Here is a 21,272-nt window from a genome sequence, read left to right as displayed (position 1 = left end):
CCTGGGGTGACACCCGTAATCGGCCATGAACGGGCTCATTCCCGTGGACACATGTTCAGTGTTATTGTACGCAAATTCAGCCAAAGCTAATTTCTCTACCCAGTCGTTCTGTCTCTCGCTGACATAGCAGCGTAGGTACTGCTGGAGTATACCGTTCGCTCTTTCGGCTTGTCCGTTGGTTTCTGGGTGCCTCGCCGTCGAGAATCTCACCTCGACCTGTAGCAAGCTCATGAGTCTCCGCCAGAACCGGGAAGTAAATTGTTTCCTGCGATCCGAGATTACCCTCAATGGATCCCCATGCAGTCTAAAAATGTGATCCACAAACAGCCTGGCTGTCTCCTCTGGCACTGCTGCATGTGAGCAAGCTACGAAATGGCACATTTTAGTCAGTAGATCGACCACTAGCATGACCACTGTCTTTCCCCTTGATTTGGGCAGATCTGTCATAAATTCAATGGACACCACCTCCCAGGGCTTTTCCGGTGTGGGTAGAGGGGAGTGGTAATATATGTGAAGGAGAAATGGGCTCCAAAAATGATATTTAAAGATGAACAAGGGAGATATCTGGCTGTGGAGATACAAGTACAAGGAGAAAAACTTTTAGTTGTTGGAATTTATGCACCAAATGAAGGCAAATCTGACTTCTTTAAGGGACTTCATGAAACTTTGACGGACTATCTGGATTATAATATGATAATCATGGGAGACATGAATGGCGTGGTCTCCACTAATATGGACAAGGCACAAAGACTAACAGTCACTAAAGAAGGGAGACTCCCCAAGACTTTTTTCGAAATGACAGAAAACATGGACTTGATAGACATTTGGAGAACAAGGAACCCTCTGGAGAGAGAGGGAACCTTCTTCTCCCAAGCAATGATGACCTGGACCAGAATTGACCAAATCTGGGTTACTAGTGGATTGGCTCCAAAGATTAAGAAAGTGGAAATCTGCCCAAAAACTTGCTCCGACCATAACGCCGTGAAGATGGAGATGAAACTCACAATAACCGGTCAATTTAGATGGAGAATGAATGACACCCTCTTTCGAGATAAGGAGATTCTCACGAAGGCCCAAAAGACCTTAAAAGACTATTTTGAAATAAATTTGAGGACTGACGTGGAGAAAAGAGTGATCTGGGACGCAAGTAAAGCTGTTATGAGAGGATTTTTGATTCAACAAAATTCAATAAAGAGGAAAAAACAAAATGAGAAAAAAGAGAAGATCTTGGAAATGATAAAGGAAGGAGAGAGGAAACTAAGAACAAAACCAAAGTCTCAGGACTTTTTAAGAGAGATTAAGTTATATCAAACTCAATATATGGAATTGATGAACCAAGAGATTGAATGGAAGATAAAGCAAATGAAACAAAAGACTTTTGAATCAGCAAATAAATGCGGTAAACTTTTGGCATGGCAATTGAAGAAAAGGCAGAAACTAAATACAGTTACAAGCCTAGAGGTTGATGGAAAGAGTATATCTAAACCTAATGAAATTAGAAATTGCTTTCTAAGTTACTTCAAAAAACTTTACACCCAAGGCCCGCAAAATGAAGAAGATATAGACAAATTCCTTGGAAGATATGGATTACAAAATATCTCTCAGCAAAGTAAGATGGACTTGAACCAGAGAATCTCAGAACAAGAGGTAGAGGCTGCCATTCAGAATATGCAATTGGGCAAATCTCCGGGACCAGATGGACTGACTTCTAGATACTACAAATCGTTGAAGGAATGGTTGATTCAACCATTAAGAGAAGTTTGTAATGAGATCCTTGAAGGAAAAAGGGCACCTGAATCGTGGAAAGAGGCATATATCTCACTCATACCAAAGTCAGAGACTGAAAAGACCCAACTCAAGAACTACCGCCCGATATCACTCCTTAATGTGGATTACAAAATTTTTGCAGACATTTTGGCAAAAAGATTTAAAAGAGTTTTGATGGAGAAGATTCATAAAGACCAAGCAGGCTTTCTCCCTAAAAGACACCTAGCGGACAATGTAAGGAATGTAATAGACATTTTGGAAAAGCTGGAGGTGAATATAAACACTAAAGCAGTATTGATCTTTGTGGACGCGGAGAAAGCCTTTGATAATATCTCTTGGAGTTTTATGAGGAAGAATCTTCATGGGATGGGGGTAGGCCAGGGTTTTGAGAATGGTATGGCTGCAATATATTCCGAACAAAAAGCTAAGCTGATTGTAAATAATGTTGTGACTGAGGAACTTAAGATAGAAAAAGGAACTCGGCAGGGGTGCCCAATTTCCCCATTACTTTTCATTTCGGTTCTGGAGGTGTTGCTGAATATGATAAGAAATGACCAGCAGGTCAAAGGTGTGCAGGTCGGAGCTAAACACTACAAGTTAAGAGCGTATGCAGATGACCTAGTATTGACTTTGCAAGAGCCAAACACTAGTACGAAAAGGGTTTTAGAAATAATTCAACAATTTGGCCAGGTGGCTGGATTTAAGTTGAATAAGCAAAAAACTAAAGTCTTAGGGAAAAACCTAACAGATATGGAAAAGGAGAAGTTTCAGGAGGAAACAGGTTTGACAGTGGTTAAGAAAGTCAAATACCTAGGGGTTTATTTAACATCTAAGAATGTTAATTTGTATAAGGACAATTATGAAAAATGTTGGTCAGAGATTAAAAAAGATCTAGAAATATGGTCAAATCTGAAACTGTCAATGTTAGGCCGAATTGCAGTAATTAAAATGAATGTATTGCCTAGAATGTTATTTTTGTTTCAGACCTTGCAGATTCTTGATAAGATGGAATGTTTTAAGAGGTGGCACAAAGACATTTCGAAATTTGTCTGGCAGGGCAAAAAGCCCCGAATTAAATTCAAAATACTGACTGACGCTAAAGAAAGAGGGGGTTTTGCCCTGCCGGACCTAAAATTGTACTATGAGGCAGCAGCGTTTTGCTGGCTGAAAGAATGGATGCTCCTCGAGAATACAGACATCTTGGATCTGGAAGGCTTCAATAATGCTTTTGGTTGGCATGCATATCTTTGGTATGACAAGGTTAACAGTACCTTTAAAAATCACATTGTTAGAAAAGCATTATTTAATGTCTGGATAAGATACAAAGACTTATTGGAAAATAAAACCCCTAGATGGGTGTCACCAGTGGAGGCTAAAGCAGTGAAGAAACTCAATATGGAGGTCGGATGGCCGAAGTATTGGGAAATTTTAGAACAGGATGGAGACAAGGTTAAACTACAAAGTCAGGAGAAATTGAAGCACAAAGTAGAAAATTGGTTTCAATATCGCCAAATAATGGAAATTTTTAAACAGGATAGGAAAATCGGTTTCCAAGTGGAGAAATCAAAACTAGAGACCGAATTGCTAGAACCCAATACTAAGAATTTATCTAGAATGTATAACTTGCTGTTGAAATGGAACACACAGGATGAAACAGTTAAATCTGCTATGATTAAGTGGGCGCAGGATGTTGGACACAACATTATGTCAGATGACTGGGAATGGTTATGGAACACCGGTATCAAATTTACGGCATGTAATGCCTTAAAGGAAAACATTATGAAAATGGTATACAGGTGGTACATGACCCCAGTCAAGCTGGCAAAAATCTATCATTTGCCCGATAATAAATGTTGGAAATGTAAAGAGACTGAAGGTACTTTTTACCACCTTTGGTGGACATGCCCGAAGATAAAGGCCTTCTGGGAAATGATCTATAATGAAATGAAAAAGGTACTTAAATGTACATTTTCCAAAAAACCAGAGGCCTTTCTCTTGGGCATTGTCGGCCAATTGGTGACAAAGAAAGATAGAAATTTCTTTATGTATGCCACAACAGCAGCAAGAATACTCATCGCAAAGTATTGGAAGACACAAGATTTACCTACTCTGGAAGAATGGCAGATGAAAGTGATGGACTATATGACACTGGCTGAGATGACAGGCAGAATCCGTGACCAACGTAAAGAGATGGTGGAAGAAGAATGGAAAAAATTTAAGAGCTATCTTAAGGACTACTACAAACTCAACGAATGTTAAAATGTTGTGGTTGCTAGAAGTAACAGGGTACAGGGATACAAGGTTAGATAATAAAGGAGGACTAAGATGACAGAGATTAGAAAGTAACAACTGGGAGTTGCTAGTTCAAATATGGACACTGGGATGCAGAGAGGGGGGGTATGGGGAAGTCCAAGAAAAAAGGTTTATGAAAATATCTTTGAAAGTATTTTGTATGTTTGTTTTGTTTTGTGTTTGTTTGTTCTTTTTAAAAAATGCTGTAAAACCAATAAAAATTTATTAAAAAAAAAAAATGATTTGGGCAGATCTGTCATAAATTCAATGGACACCACCTCCCAGGGCTTTTCCGGTGTGGGTAAGGGTTCCAGTAGCCCCGCGGGGGCAGCCCTTTCCCCCTTTGCCCTCTGGCATCGGTCGCACCCTCGTACATATTCTCGTACCTCTTCCCTCACCTTTGGCCACCAGAACTGCCTGGTGACAAGTAGCATGCTCTTGTGCTGCCCAAAGTGCCCAGCTTCTCCGGATCCACGTGCAGGAGCTGCTCTTCTGAGGTGAACGCCTTCTTCAGTTTTTCAAAGGATTGCTGCACATCCTCTGTCCACGCGAACTTTTTTTTGCTACTAAGACAATCCGTTATGGGCGCTGTCAAGTGAGCGAAGTTCTTTATGAACTTCCTGTAGAAGTTGCTGAAGCCTAAAAACCTCTGCACATCCTTTCTGTTTTGGGGGGCTTTCCATTCCAACACTGCCTTCACTTTGCCCAGATCCATGGCTAGTCCTTTGTCTGACAACCTGTACCCCAGGAACTCGACCTCCCTGGCGTGGAATTGGCATTTTTCCAGCTTGACCCACAACTGATGCTTCTTCAATCTCTGTAGCACCTCCCTGACGTCTCTGACGTGTTGCTTTTCATTGTCCGAATAGATTAAGACGTCATCCAAAGAGGCTACACAATTCTTGTACAGCAGGGGCCCCAACACATGGTGCATGAAGGCTTGAAAGCAGGCCGATCCTGATTGTAATCCAAATGGCATGACTAAGTACTCAAAAGCCCCCAGGGGGGTGAACATGGTCGTTTGCCATTTGTCCCCCTCCCTTATCCTAATCAGATTGTATGCTCCCCTGAGTCCAGCTTGGTAAAAATCTTCCCCTGCCTCACACGGGTCAAAATATTGTCAATCCTGGGCATTGGGAAAGTCACGGGTTCTGACACCAGGTTTAGGGCCCGGTAATCCACAACTAATCTGAGCTGATTAGTCTCTTTTTTGTCCACAAAGAACACTGGACTGCCCCCCACTGCCTTTGATTCCCTTATGAAACCTCTCTTCAGGTTCTTGTCAATAAACTGCCACAACTCCTGCATCTCCTGGTCGGACATGGCATACAGCTTACCCACCGGTAACTGAGCCCCTGGAAGCAGGTTGATTTGGCAGTCAAATGGCCTGTGGGGGAGCAGTCTGTCTGCCTCCCTCTCGCTGAAGGCCTCCTTCAAATCAGCATATTGTGGTGGCACCTCCCTTTTTTGCTCCAGGGCCACCCCAGCCACCCTGGCCACAGTCATTCTTGGTTCCTTCCCTCCCAGACAGTGTTCTAAGCAGTAAGCTGACCCAAAGGTGACCGACGGCTGATGCCATGACACCACTGGGTCATGTATTGCCAGCCAGCTCATTCCCAGTATTATTGGGGGTCCTGCCAGCGTGGCCACGTGAAAGGCAATGCTTTCTGTGTGCCTGGAGACCCTCATTCACATTGGCGGGGTCTGGTGTGTCACTTCCCCTCCCAGGAGTTCCCTGCCATCGATGGTGGTCACCTGCAAGGGAAAATCTAGTGGCAACAGGTGGAGCTGGTGCTCCAGAGCGAAGTCTCTGCTGAAGAAATTACACGAGCTGCCAGAATCTAGCAGTCCCTCCACCTTGACGGGGTGCCCGTTTGGGAGTTCTAGCACCACCTCTATGGCTATAGCTGCCTTGGGAGGGTCAGGCTGGGGCACTTCTATTGGTTGCTGGCCTGGCTGCTGCCTCTGCTGGTTGGCAGCCAGGCATTGTCGTTTCCCTGCACCGGCTCTTCCTCCCCCTTCTCGTCGTGGCCTACAGCCCCCATCATGCCTTGCCAGGCTTTTCGTTGAGGGCAGACCTTTGCAAAATGTCCCGGTCGCTGACAGAGGAAACACTTCTTGGTAGTTTTCCACTCCTTCCCCTCCATTTTCCGACCTTCACCAGCATTTGAAACTGCACGCGCGCTCCATCAATTTCCATCGGCTCCGCCGCCTGGGAAGGCTCCCTCAGCATCTCCGGAATGCGGTTGTCATGGAAACGTTCCGCCCTTATCTCCCGCTTCTCCTGAGCCCGTGCTTCCTGGCGTACACCGATCGCAAGCAAAGTCTTTGTGAGTTCATCCATCGACCGTGGGCGGGGCGCTCGGGACAACTCGTCTTTCACTTCGGGGGCCAAACCCGCTTCAAACAACATTTGTACTGGTTCAGAGTCCAGATCCCTCCCGAGCTTGTGGACTAACATCGCAAAACGCGACCAGTAGTTTCTGACGGACAGGCTCCCCTGCTTGCACCCCATCAGCTCCCTCCGTGTCACGCTTTGCTCCACCTCGCTGGAGAACATCGAGTCCATTCCCTGGTAGAATTTCTTAAGATCTTTCAATGCATCATTCTGCGTCGCCATTAGGGGCCTGATCCATTCACACGCCCATTCCTGCAGATGTCCAACAATGAAGGCTACCCTCTCCCCGTCATCCGCAAAGTCATTTTTCTGCAATTCCAAAGCGTACTGAATTTCCGTTTGGAAGGCATTGTAGTCTTGGGGCTTTCCACCAAACTTGTGTACCAGCCCTGGGACCTTCCTCCCTATCGGGGTGGCTCTGACCTGTGCATCCCGAGCCCGTGTCTCCTCCAGCCGCGCAGACAGGGTAGTGACATGCGCCTCCAGGTCTCGGTTCCTCTCGACCAGACCTCACACCATGGCTTCTTGCTCTGTCTCTCCGGCCGGCCTTGTTTAGCTCATCATGCTGCCTCTCCGGGGCTGCGCACAAGCAACGTCAGAGACTGACGGATTGCTGTAGTGGTTCTAGGGGTTGCTCATGTGTAAGCCGGTGCAAACACCTGGCTGGGTTGCCTGAGTGAACCTTTTCTGTCCGGACAGCCACTCACCCATGGCTGTCTCAATCGCTGGCAGAATCCGTCAGTGGGCATTTCTTAAACTTCTTCCAGCAAAGAAGCTCTTTGACGCCTAGTCTCCTCCTACTCTCTCTGCGCGAAAGCCTTCTGCGCAAGGAGGGCGTAGGCAGCGGAGGACCCCTACTCTCCCCGCTGGTCCCTGGCAAGGAGTCAAGGGACCACCTCACCGCTTCCCCCATCTGCCCCCCTTCTCCGCTGGTGCTATGCTGATTCTCTTCCCCAGAAGATGGGCTGCCTCTCCCAATCCCAGGACGCTCTCTGGAATCCCTCTGGATCTTGCTCTCTCCCCCCGGCACTGATGGCAGTTCCCTGACAACTGAGATTCAGGAAAAAAATTTTGGTGTCCTTGGAAGAGATTAGTATTCACTTATAACAGGAAATATAATGATTCCTTGGATGAGCAGCATTCAGCTTCAAAGCAGATACTTACTTTCTCCATCTGAAGCAGATAGAAATCAATGAGATCCTGTGGCTCATGCAGAGACTGATTCTCCTTATGCTTCTCTATCTCCTCCTTTGCAAATGAAAACACCATCTCTGAGCAGGACAAGGCCTTCTTGTGGGGCCCTGGGAGATGTTTCATGAGCCATGGGAGAATTTCACAAAGCTAAAGGAAAGAAATCAGACATGCCGTCATTACCATGAGGAAGCTTGGTCATGCAGTTCATGAGTCAATTCATTTGAATTAGCACTTAAAATATGACCCGAGTTATTCTTCAGAGCTAGCACATTAGTCTGAGTCTCCCTGAGAAGAAGGTAGGAGTCTGCAGGTTCTCTTGAATCTCAGAATGACTGGTTCTGGGAAATATCTCTAGCCGGATATATGAAAGAAAACTAGGGGTCAAAGTATTTTTCTAGCTCCCAGGCTTCATTCAAAACTGGGCACAATCCCAGGCCATTTGTTGGGAGGTGGGGGTGGCTGGAGAATACAGATGGGGAGACATTCAAGTCAGTTCACATTTAAGAGTAAATTTGCCTAATGTGCAAATTGAAACACAGCCAGCCTTTGAAATGTGCAGTCCTCCAAATCTTGCAATGCCGTTTTATTTTATTTTATTTTATTTTATTTTATTTTATTTTATTTTATTCCCCAGTCAAGTAATGCCCATATCTTCCTTCAAAAAATCAAACAAAGATGAGAGCTGTTTCCTAGTTCTGCTGGATCTCTCAGCGGCCTTTGACACCATTGACTGTAACATCCTTCTGTACCGTCTAGAGGGTCTGGGAGCTGGGGGCACTGTTATACAGTGGTCCCGCTCCCTTCTCCTGGGCTGTGTTAAGAAAGTGGTGTTGGGGGGTGAGTGCTCAGACCCCTGGGCTCTCTCACGTGGGGTAGACACATGTTCAGCGTTATTGTACGCAAATTCAGCCAGCGCAAGTTTCTCTACCCAATCGTTCTGCCTCTCACTGACGTAGCAGCGTAGGTATTGCTGGAGTATACTGTTTGCCCTTTCTGCTTGCCCGTTGGTTTCCGGATGTCTCACCGTCGAGAATTCTTTTATAGCAACTTTAATTTCCGGATGTCTCACCGTCGAGAAGCTCACCTCTACCTGCAGCAAGCTCATGAGCTTCCTCCAGAACCGGGAAGTAAATTGTTTCCCGCGATCCGAAATTACCCTCGCGAGAGCCCCATGCAACCTGAAGATGTGATCCACAAACAACTTGGCTGTCTCCTCAGCGGTCACCGCATGTGAGCAAGCTATGAAGTGGCACATCTTTGTCAGTAGATCGACTACTACTATGACTGCTGTCTTTCCCCGGGACTTGGGCAAATCGGTCATAAAATCAATGGACACCACCTCCCAGGGTTTTCCCGGCATGGGTAAGGGTTCCAGTAATCCTGCGGGGGCAACCCGCTCCCCCTTTGCCCTTTGGCAACAGTCGCAACCCCGTACATATTCCCGTACATCCTCCCTCACCCTTGGCCACCAGAACTGCCTGGTGACGAGCATGGTTTTGTGCTGTCCAAAGTGCCCAGCTGTGGGGTTGTTGTGGAGTTGTTTGAGTACCTTCCCCCTCAGGGTCTCCCCCGGTACATACAGCGCCCCCTTATAGTACAGCACCCCTTCCTTTTCCTCAAATCCCCCTTGGTTTTCTCTTCCGTCCCTGAGTTCCCCAATTTTAGTTTGTGCGGACACGTCATTTCTAGTAAGCCTGGCCAGTTCTCGTCTCCCCAGCAAGGTTCCCCCACACACACCCATCGGTCCTCGGGGATCACGTGTCGTATCTCCTTCCATGTACTCCGGCTTCTGGGAGAGAGCATCTGCTCTTACGTTTTCCTCTCCTGACACGTATCGGATTTCAAAGGAAAACTTGGAGAACTCCTGTGCCCATCGAATCTGTCTCTGGTTGAGTACTCGTGCGGTCCTCCAGTATTCCAAGTTCTTGTGATCTGTACAAACCTGGATCTTGTGCTGTGCCCCTATTAGTAGATGTCGCCACCGACGAAACGCCGCATAGATCGCAAGCAGTTCGCGGTCATACACAGTATAGTTTTGCCCCGACTTGCTCAGCTTTCTCGAGAAAAAGGCACACGGTTTCCATTCCTGCTTGCTCCTCCCTGGCTGCAAAAGAACCTCCCCAATGGCTCTGTCGGACGCGTCGGTCTCTAGCCTCATGGGTTTCTCCAGATCAATGTGCAGGAGCTGCTCTTCTGAAGCGAACGCCTCCTTCAGTCTTTCAAAGGATTGCTGGGCCCCCTCTGTCCAGACGAACTTCCTTTTGCTACTGAAACAATCTGTGATGGGCGCTGTCAAGTGGGTGAAGTTCTTGATGAACTTCCTGTAGAAGTTGCTGAACCCTAAGAACCTCTGCACGTCCTTCTGGGTTTTGGGGGCCTTCCATTCCAGCACTGCCTGCACCTTGCTTGGGTCCATCGCTAGGCCTTTGTCTGACAACTTGTACCCCAGAAACCCAACTTCTCTGGCGTGAAACTGACATTTTTCCAGCTTGACCCACAGCTGATGCTTCTGCAGTCTCTTTAGCACTTCCCTGACGTCTCTGACATGTTGCTCCTCATTGTCTGAATAGATTAAGACGTCGTCCAAGAAGGCTACGCAGTTCTTGTACAGCAGGGACCCCAACACGTGGTGCATGAAAGCTTGAAAACAGGCGGAGCCCGACTATAATCCAAAAGGCATAACTAGGTACTCAAAGGCCCCCAGGGGTGTGAACATTGTGGTCTTCCATTCGTCCCCCTCCCTCATCCTAATCATGTTGTATGCTCCCCTGAGGTCCAGCTTGGTAAAAATTTTCCCCTGCCTCACCCGTGTTAAAATGTCGTCAATCCTGGGCATTGGGAAGGTCACGGGTTCCGACACCAAATTGACGGCCCTATAGTCCACAACGAGCCTGGGTTGATTGGTGTCTTTTTTGTCCACAAAGAACACCGGACTGCCCCCCACCGCCTTTGATTCTCTTATGAAACCTCTCTTCAGGTTCTTGTCAATAAATTCCCGCAACTCCTTCACCTCCCTGTCCGACATGGCATACAGTTTACCCACCGGCAGCTGCGCCCCTGGGAGCAAGTTGATTTGGCAGTCAAAGGGCCTATGGGGGGTAATCTATCTGCCTCCTTCTCGCTGAAGACCTCCTGCAGGTCAGCATATTGTGGTGGCACCTCCCCTCTTGGCTCCACAGCTATCCCAGCCACCCTGGCCACGGTCATTCTTGGGGTCCCCCCCCCCAGACAGTGTTCCAAGCAGTAAGCTGACCCAAAGGTGACCGTTCTCTGATGCCATGCCACCACTGGATCATGTTGTGCTAGCCAGCTCATCCCTAATATTATTGGGGGTCCTGCCAGTGAGGCTATGTGAAAGGCGATAGTCTCCGTGTGCCTGGAAACCCTCATTCTCATTGGTGGGGTCTAGTGTGTCACTTCCCCTCCCAGAAGCTCCCTGCCATCAATGGTGGTCACTTGCAAGGGAAAATCCAGGGGCAGCAGGTGGAGCTGGTGCTCTAGTGCAAAGTCCTTGCTGAAGAAATTGCAGGAACTGCCTGAATCCAACAGCCCCTTCACCTTGACTGGGTGCCCATTCGGGAGTTCTAGCACCACCTCTATGGCTATAGCCACCCTGGGAGGGTCTGGTTGGGGCACTTCTATTGGTTGCTGGCCTGGCTGCTATGCCTGCTGAGTGGCAGCCAAGCGTTGGCGTTTCCCTGCTCCTGCCCCTTTTCCACCGCCTCCTCACCTCCTGCAGCTCCCACCATCCCTTGCCAGGCCTTTCTTTGAGGGCAGACCCTGGCAAAATGTCCTGGCCGCTGGCAGAGGAAACACTTCTTGGTGGTTTTCCAATCCTTTCCCTCCCTCTTGCGCCCTTCGCTGGAGTTTGAAACCTCCCGCTCGCGCGCCATCTATTTCCATTGGCTCCGCCGGCGGGGAAGGCTGCCTTGGTATTTCAGGAATGCGGTAGTCATGGTAACGTTCCCCTCTCCTTTCGCGCTTCTCCTGAGCCCGCGCTTCCTGTCTTACACCAATCGCAAGAACAGTCTTGGTCAGCTGTTCCATTGACTGCGGGCGGGGCGCGCAGGAAAGCTCGTCCTTTACCGTTGGGGACAACCCCTCTTTGAATAACATCTGAATGGGCTCAGAGTCCAATTCCCACCCGAGCTGGTGGACTAACATGGCAAAGCGTGACCAGTAGTCTCTAACTGACTGGTTCCCCTGTTTACAGTCCATCAGTTCCCGCCGAGTCACACTTTGCTGTACACCACTGGAATACATCGCATCCATCGCCTGGAAGAATTTCCTCAGGTCTTTCTTAAACCTTTTCCAGCATAAAAGCTGTTTGACGCCAAGTCTCCTCCTACTCTCCCTGCGCGGAAGTCTTCCGCGCAGGGAGGGTGTGGGTAGTAGAGGACCCGTGCTCTCCCCGCTGGTGTCCAGCGAAGAGTCCTGGAGCCCTCTCACCGATTCCCCCATCTGCCCCCCTTATCCCTGGTGTTGCGCTGATTTCCTTCCCCAGCTGATGAGCTGCCTCTCTCCCTGCTGGGTACCTCTCCAGCATCACTTGAGAGCCTTCCCTCCGCCTCTGGCTCCGATGTGAGTTCCCTGACATTAGCAATAAATGTTGGAAATGTAAAGAAAAAGAAGGAACATTTTATCACATGTGGTGTGAATGTAAAAAAGTTAAAAGCTTCTGGGAAATGATATATAATGAGATGAAAAAAATGTTGAAATATACATTTATAAAGAAACCAGAAGCATTTTTACTGGGCATTGTAGGAAGTGATATAAATAGAAAAGAATGTAAGCTGTTTTTATATGCAACGACGGCAGCAAGAATATTATTGGCACAAAAATGGAAGCCAGAAGAATTACTGATGAAAGAAGAATGGAGGATGAAATTAATGGACTATGCATAACTAGATAAATTTACAGGAAGGATTCAAAATCTGTGGGACCAGAAATTCACAGAAGACTGGTGTAAATTTACAGACTATTTGAAAAGTAATTGTGATGATCAGACTACGTTTGTAGGTTTGCAAGAAGTTTTGTGAGGTGAATTCTTGGAACTATTGCAAAAATGGATAAAGGGGAGGATGGTTAGTTAAGATAATTAAAGGCAATATGAATTTAAGAAATGCATAAGAAGTGGTTAAAACGGTGGATCATCAGAGGTGCTGATGGAAGTCCAAAAAAAGATTGTGTAAGTGGTGAAGTTTTGTGGCATGTATTATAATTTATATGTTAAAATTAATAAAAATTATTATTAAAAAAAGAGAGAGATTTTGTTTGGCAGGTAAAAAAATTCTTATTTTAACAGAAGCCGGTGAGGGAGGGATGTGGAGCACAGCAGGATGGGAAGGAGAAGTGTTGGTGGCTCGTTGCAGCCAGCAGAAGAAAAGGGGACAGAGAAACACATTACAGCATGGGTCGACAAACTAAGGCCCAGGGGCTGGATCCGGCCCAATTGCCTTCTAAATCCAGCCTGCGGACAGTCTGCGAATCAGCGTGTTTTTACATGAGTAGAATGTGTCTTTTTATTTAAAATGCATCTCTGGGTTATTTCTGGGGCATAGGAATTCGTTCTTTCCCCCCTTTCCCCCCAAAATATAGTTCAACCCCCAACAAGCTCTGAGGGAAGGTGGACCAGACCCTGGTGATAAAGTTTGCTGACCCCTGCATTACAGAGAAAGAAAAGGGGGGTCATCTGATGTCTTACCTCCCCACGGCTCCAACATCATGAGGGAGCCTGTCATAGTAGCATCTGGTCATGTCCAGGGCCACAGGCTGCCTGGCTCCACCCACGCTATGCCATAGTGTAATTCTCTTCCTGAGAAAATTATTTTGTTCACCTTTGCTCATTTATGTGGGCTATAGATGATTTGTTCTGAAGGCCATTGTTCCATTTCTATCCTGTCTTTCCTCCAAAGAGTCCCAACTTGTGGAACTAGTTTCATTACTGTCTCTTTTATATTCATGGTAAGAAATTGATTAGGCTGTAAAATAGCCCTTATCTCAGATTAGATTTAAACCTCATCTCACTTCTCCAACACTCTATCCTCTATCATAATGGAATCCAGAATGCTGAGTGGGAAATGTAAGGCCCCTGGGAGACTTCTCTGAATCAGCAGGAATGAAAATGACTACTCACTGCATGAACGAAGCTTCCTATAAATTTTAGGGAGAAATCTATGGCTTCTATCAGCTTCTGGAACTGTTCATCCTCAAGAGCAAACCGATGCCCAAAAGCCACAGCACATATCACGTTGGAGACTGAATTAGCGATGGGCAAGGAGGGGTCAAGTGGTTGTCCTGCAAAATAAAGTTATACTAATGTGAGTCCATCTGCTCCTGTTCAGACTGAGAGTGGGATTTCATGGTGGCCAAGAGAAACTGCTGGGATCTCCATTAGGAACCAAGAAAAACATATCACATTCCTTTCTAAAATGGACAGAGGTAGTACACAAATATATCTTCATACGCCAGCTCAGCACCATCACCCCTCATCACATACCCTTTGAACGTGCAAAAACCTCCACAAGCTGATGGGCCTCCTCTGCTATTTGCTGCTCCATGCCTTTCTTCCCCAGTCCCAGCTTCCGCATAGTAACTACACCAAACCGCCTCTGTTGCCTCCAGGTGTGACCATTTGAAAATATATTACCTATGGAAAATCAGTGAGAAATTCTTCCTTACAGAAATTAATGTTACAATTAAGTTACCAGCCAAGAAGAAACTTTGTTTACTGAAGTTCATGCCCTTGAATGTTCAAGCTATTCAGTATCTCTGAGGCAAACAATTACAAGACGATGTAAAGTCTGCCTCAGTATATTTTGTGGGGATCTCAGCAGAAGGAGCGGAGAGTTCAAGCCCTTCATCCAGCGCTGAGGGCCAGGACAGTCAATGCATTGCAACTGCAACAGGAAACAAGCTTCTACCTGCAGTTCAGTCTAACCACAGTGTAGTACAATTCTGACTTCCATAAAGCACTTGTTAGAGTAGACTAATGGAAATTAATAAACCCACATTAGCCATGCCCATTGATTTCAGTGGGTCTTCTCTGATAAGAACTGGCACTGCATAGAACCCCTATTTCCTGTTCAGTACAACATTAATAGAAAACCTTTGTTCTCTTTTTCCAGACAGCCACTTAAATGTTTTCTTCGGGGAAAGTACCAGCAGAAATTCTCATTACCTACCTTTTCCTTTTGTCATAGCCATAAGGAAAGGAGTCTGTGGTCGGTCTTCAAATTCTTCAGAGTGGTCAATGAGCGCTTCTTTCACTGCTTGGAATCCAGACAGTATTACGAAGGGTTGATATCCTGCCCAAAGGGTGTAAATGTTTCCATATTGCTTTGCCATCTACCATTTGGGTCAAAAGAGAGAAGAGGAATGCTACGTTCAGATAGTTATTTCAACCTAATATGTGAGCTTCAGCCTTCCTCGCCTCTTAAGCATCTCACTATACTCTCTTCTCTTGCCAGCATCTCCTTTTCTTTCTTTTGTTCCTTCCTTCATTCCAACCCATTCGTTTTACTCCCTCCTGCTTGTTTTTTCCCTGCGTGGGATCAGAGCAGCAGAGAGGCACTTCATAGTCTCCAGCCATGTGGTGACAGGCAAGTAGATGAGCCAGCCTTTGCCAGAGGTTTCTTCATCATCACCATAAAAACATTTTGTGCGAGGATGTGGAAACTGGAGTCCACCAGATACTGTTGGACTGCAACTCCCATCATCCCTGACCATTGGCCATGCTGGTTGGGGCAGATGGGCATTGGAGTCTGGAGGGCATCAAGTTGATATAAGCTTGGCTAGAGCACTGGGTCAGGTTTATGACCCACGGTGGGTCACAACAGCAAAGGCGTAGCAAATCAGGTGGTACCTGGTGCAGAATTTCTTTTGTCACCCCCGCACATTGACATTTTTGGGGAAGGTTACCCAAAGTTGTGTTAAGGAATTAAGAAGAGGATGGAATTAAGTGGTAAGGAATTAAGAAATACCTGTCTGAATAATTTGGCTTACAAATGTATTAAACAAACAAACAAATTAAATATTGTCTCGTGTCTTCCCTGGCTACATACGAGCTACAAAAGTCCCATGGCTTTCCTGGAAATACATAATGATCTCCTGCTACACTGCCAAGTGAACTTGGTGTCCATCCATCTGTTGGAAGAGGAGAAGTGCATAGCATTCTGGGCCATGTTGCATCACACATGGGAAGAGTGGGAGGACAAGCTCCAGAGTATATTGCAATAAACTATTTCATTAGCTCAGCTGCTTGGTTTGTGTGGTGTCTTTCAGATTTAAGCATCCTTCATCCTGCAGATACAAACAACACACATAATAATAATATAGAAACTAATATAAAAGGACAAGAATCTGATTAATAATGAAAAGCACAAAAACATATAAAGTAGGAGAATTACAGCATGGGGAGCTAGGTGAAATCAGGAAAATACACATGCCAAAATGTTGTTGCATTTTCTCTATGAGAAGTGTTGACTAGTAAGTGGTAGCAGGATCAGCCTGTGCACCTTCCTGTCTCAGTGCCATTAGTCTCACAGCTGCAGCTGGTGCTTTTAAATGACTCTCTGATGCTGATTTCACAGACCTGGCCTTTGGCTCTTGCTGGGAGTATTGCGTGGCGAGTTCCCGCCTCCTCCCAAGAAAATAAAGACACAGGACACAAGAATTCAGGTTAATGGGTCGAATTAAGCCACAATTTTATTGATTACAGGAATTGAGCGGTATTGGCTTAGGCATTGGTCCTAACTACTAACCGGCTAGAAGCCGGAAGGGTTAATCACCAGGGGGAGGAGTCCTCCTGAGGCACGTCAACTAGGCCCTCCCCTGGGTGTCACCGCGTGCTGGCGTGCTGTGGGCCCACACCTCCTTAGGCTTAGGAGAAGGCCACACAGCCCGGAATCCTTTACCGGACTACCCTTGCCTGGGGGAAGGTGATGGCGCTCCTTCCCCCCATTCATTTGCATAACAATAGGACAGTACCCCTACCAATGCCTAACTGCCAATACCGAAGAGTTGTGACGGTTTGCTATGAGGTAGGTGAAAACCAAATGGCTGGAGCCAATCTGTCATTTGGGGAAATTCCTACCAGGCCCCTTGACGGCGACCAACCGTAGTTCATATCAACGTCAAAGAACCTATCCTAAAAAAGGGGTGGGATGGGCGGGAAAAACCTGGTCAGCAGCAGCAGCGGAGGAAAAGAGGAGGAGCCTCGGCTGCAGCAGGTTTAAATAGCCGAGGCCCCTCCCCCGGAGCCAGCCGACTGGCTGGCCCAGGGTATGACACGGGCGGAGATTCCCTTAGGTATCGTGGGGGCTGGCTCCAGCCTGGGGAATCTGGGGAAGGGGCGTGACGCCTGCAACCCCACCTCCTATGTTTATTGCAGAAGTGGTTTTACCTGGAGATTAGCATTTACTGCAGAGATGCAATTTGCTGTATTAGTCTTTGAATTGCTTTTTAAAAAATTTTTAGTGTTTGTATTTCCAATGAAGAAGATGAAGACTTCCAGGCTTAACGTCTTGAATAGCATATGCAGGTCTGTAGCTGTTGAAGTGTTGCCATGAATGAATGCAGAGTGATCTTTGTGCTCAATCTTTTTAAAATGCATTTTCTTATGTGTTTGTGGTCAGTGCTGTGGGTTTATTTTTTTTAATATAATGTTCATATTCACCAGGAGTGATGGCTCTAGAAGATTTGAAAGAATGGAGGTAAACATTTTTCATGTTAATTCTCTGGTTGGTTATAAACATCCACATAAAATGTAACAGTATTCACAGTGCCGTATGAAGAGGGGGGCAGAGGGGATGGGTCACCCCGGGTGCCACCTTGGGGGGTGCCAAGTTGGGCCGCTGCCTCCCCCCAGCTGTGGAGCAGCGAAGGGCACGCGCGCAGTCAGCATGGGTACCACTTACGGCATCCGTATGAGCTGCCACTCGCTCACGGTGTCCATAAGAGCTGCCGTGCATGCATAGTCTGCTGGGCGGTTCACCCCACCCCTAAGCGTACCATCCCAGGTGACGAAGAGGGTTCCTCCACCACTGAGTATACAACAACTTACCTTTTCAATGGTGATATAGAAAAAATAGGGGTGGTTGGTTTTTGCTGCCCAATTCCCCAAGGGACTGATCCCCTAAGTCCATGATGGGTAAGAGATGAATGGATGGAGGCAGGGTGCCATGGAAGCAAGGCAGATCTTTTTTCTTCTGTTGCAACAGAGTTCCCTCCACTCCTTGTAAGGAGACGAGAGAGACCCAGAACCCAAAAGAAACATCTCTTTTAAGGATTTGCTCCATTTTGGCGTGGAGAAGGAGGACCTCCCCTCTACAAACAGTCAGAAATTACATCACACATATGGTAGGGTTACTGTGGTTGAGGCAAGCCAAGATGTGATATTCCTGAGTATTTAGCAGGTTACACAGTTCCAGACACAGTTTACACAAAACATTAGCATTTGATATGCCTGTCAGACATCCCTCAATGCAGAGCATCTGGGCAAACAAGGACAATTAATACAAAGGAGATTCATTGCTATAGGAGAGGAATCCCTTCAGGAACTTCCCTTGACTGCTATCTGCCTACGTGTTCTCAGGCAAGAGGGATTAAGGAGGCAGAGAAAATACTGAGAATCTTTAGGAGAGCCAAGATGACTTTTGGATTGCTCTCCTGTACTATTTTAGACATGTGGTTTATATCTTTACGTATGTGTGTTTACCTTGTTCAATTATCAACATTTCTTCTATTTTTAGACCTTAGAATTCCTATAACAATTGGTAATTTCTGAGTGCACATTTTCAACTTTTGTGTGTTTTTATACTAATGCCCTTGTACGTAACACAGCAGGAGTGCCTGGAATGAACAAATTCAGATTACCTAGCTCACTGAATTTATTAAAAAATATGTTTATTTTGTATAATTTTTCATTTATTAAATTTTATTTAGCCACTTTTTCTTGACCTTACTACACATGAAAGTAGTTTATAAAAATTCTGCGTGAGGGAGGGAGAAAGGTTGTTTTCTGCTGCTCCAGAGAAGCGGACACGGAGCAATGGATCCAAACTACAAGAAAGAAGATTCCACCTAAACATTAGGAAGAACTTCCTGACAGTAAGAGCTGTTCAACAGTGGAATTTGCTGCCAAGGAGTGTGGTGGAGTCTCCTACTTTGGAGGTCTTTAAGCAGAGGCTTGACAACCATATGTCAGGAGTGCTCTGATGGTGTTTCCTGCTTGGCAGGGGGATGGACTTGATGGCCCTTGTGGTCTCTTCCAACTCTATGATTCTATGATTCTATGATTCTCTCGCAGTGGAACATTGGGGGATTTTTAATTAAATTCAGTTTCAGTAAATGCAGGGGTTTCATCACATTTTATTCTGCGCTTGGTTGTGGCCATGACATTTACTGTTTTAACCCTTACTATTGTTTAAGCTGAAATATCATAGTTGTTAAGGGAAATAGGTAAAATAATTGTTCATATTAGACTGAGTTGGAAATAAGTACCTTAATGAAAGTATCATCACGAAGCTTCACCCCAATCCGCCACACGCCTCCAATGAGAGGAAGCTGGAGAGGTCCAGGAGGATAGTGCCTATTTGACCAGAGCTGTTTCAGGAAATGCAGAATCAGAAGAACCACCAGCATAACAATAAAAAATGCCCCTATTTCCATCCTTCTCTTGCTTTCTCTTTCTCCTTGAGACTTTTTAGGATTCCTGGTTAAGTCCAACACTCTTTCTCTAAGGAGATCTTGCTTTCCTCAGAGAAATCAACATTTCTCTCTCTTTATATACTCTCTTATTAAAAAGGAATAAGTGTTATGACACCATGTCCAGGTAGTCTTGGAATGTGATCCCAAGTCATGTGCTACAGTTGAAAACTATAATCATTTTTCATGTGATTTTTCAGGTGAGAGGAAGTCTGATTAATATGAATTGCAATTAGAATTTTGGCTAGTGTAAGACTGATTTGTGCCAGAAACATTGGGAAAATATGTACCATACCATTCATGAAATAAAATTGCATATGGAAAAGGCCCGATGCAAATGCCCATGGGAAGCCCTCAGCCAGGACCTCATGGCAATGGCCCTTAATATAGCTATTAAGGATAAATTAACACATGCTATTAAGGTAAGACGGGGAATATGTAGGAGGCACGGAAGGTGTTTGTAGAATTTGTGCAGCTAAAACAGAAGGGGTCAAACTATCACAAGAGGTGTTGAAATTTTGGGAGGTTGGATAGTTACAATGGAATGGTCTCGGGGGTAGGGTGCACATTTTTATTCTTATTTATTTATTATCACTTTGTCAAAAAAATAATAAAGTAGCAACTGCTCCCAAAGAAAGAGAAAGAGAATTATTATTATTATTATTATTATTATTATTATTATTATTATTATTATTGCTATTGCTATTACTGTTATTAAGTCATAGTACAAATGAGAAAAGCTTACTAGCAGCACTTCACTTAGATGGAGGTAGCTTTTCCAAGGCCTTTACTTCTGAGTGTCTGGCTGATATATCTAACTATGCTATCAAAACCTTCATTGATCCCTGGCAAAGGGACTTCTGACCATAACACTTATGCTTGACTCACGCCCTTTCTGGTTCATTAAGTTCAAGTGAGGACCAATGCAACATTTCTGCAACATTAAACTGTGGAATTTGCTCCCAGAAGATGTAGTGATTCCAATCAACTTGGATGGCTCAGAAAGAGAATCAGATAGGTTCATGGAGGTTAAAGCTATCAGTGGGTACAAACTACAAGGGCTGTGTTCTGCCTACGCTGTGGCTATGGATATCACTTTCTGGAAATTGTAAGCAAGGAGAGTGCTGTTGCTTTCAGTTTCCTGTTTGGAGGCTTCCCACAGACATCTGGAGGACTAGACGGGTCCTATCTTGCCTGGTCCAGCCTGGTCCAGAGTTCCTCTTATGCCTTTGTACTTTTATTAAGAAACAGCAAAAATAAATGTGCAAGCAACTGACACCTTCACATGGCCAGCAGCATGCTGCCATCCGGTTTGAATATTGTGAGATGGGTTTTACACTAAAAGGGAAAAGTGTATGTTTTAAGCAATGACAGAAGTTTGAGTAAAGTGGGACTAGAGGGACACTGAGAGGAAAATGGTGCTTTTAAACAAAATCAGAGGTTTGCATTGCCACGGGGAATAGCACAGAGTTTATAAGGATGGGGATGTGTTGTAGCCCCTAGTAAAGGCTCTTGATTGAGTTCTTTCACTCCTTCTGGCAGCTGGAAGCTGAATGTTCTCAGCAGGCTGGGAAACTCAGCATGGGAAAGTCAGCAACTGAGTAATAATTTACTTTTCAGTGTCAATTACTTCGCAGCTATAAAACATGCTATACTGTATAATACTTTGGAGAACTAGACATAGTTAGGAAAGTGAAATAATCAATAGGAAGAAGAAGAAGAAGAAGAAGAAGAAGAAGAAGAAGAAGAAGAAGAAGAAGAAGAAGAAGAAGAAGAAGAGGAAGAAGAATTTATACCCCGCCCATCTGACTGGGTTTCCCCAGCCACTCTGGGCAGCATCCAACCAAATGTTAAAAACATGATATAGCATTAAACATTAAAAACATCCCCAAAAAGGGCTTCCTTCACATGTCTC

At 45.6% G+C, this 21,272-nt stretch overlaps 1 protein-coding gene across 4 annotated transcripts in view; it reads right to left on the bottom strand.

The window, feature by feature from the left end:
• LOC308584973 (cytochrome P450 2J2-like) overlaps window positions 1-21,272 on the bottom strand; it is a 62,569-nt gene that overhangs the window by 13,921 nt on the left and 27,376 nt on the right. Inside the window, exons 1-5 of one of the 4 annotated variants that reach the window (XM_081190383.1) lie at window positions 19,154-20,033; window positions 14,836-14,998; window positions 14,151-14,300; window positions 13,788-13,948; window positions 7,622-7,798 (exon numbers count right to left, since the gene is read on the bottom strand). In XM_081190383.1, coding sequence (XP_081046509.1) covers window positions 7,622-7,798; window positions 13,788-13,948; window positions 14,151-14,300; window positions 14,836-14,998; window positions 19,154-19,321 — 819 coding nt within the window. In that variant the 5' untranslated portion in view covers window positions 19,322-20,033. Of the gene's footprint in view, window positions 1-7,621; window positions 7,799-13,787; window positions 13,949-14,150; window positions 14,301-14,835; window positions 14,999-15,633; window positions 15,653-19,153; window positions 20,034-21,272 lie in introns of those variants that run through there. The other 3 variants (XM_081190385.1, XM_081190384.1, XM_081190386.1) reach the window with 3 other exon arrangements.

The sequence above is a fragment of the Podarcis bocagei genome (genome assembly GCF_964188305.1).
Source record: "Podarcis bocagei genome assembly, chromosome: 4".
In the NCBI taxonomy this organism is placed as follows: domain Eukaryota; kingdom Metazoa; phylum Chordata; class Lepidosauria; order Squamata; family Lacertidae; genus Podarcis; species Podarcis bocagei.
Note: the sequence above shows the minus strand (reverse complement) of the source record. Positions and strands in the feature narration are given on the sequence as shown.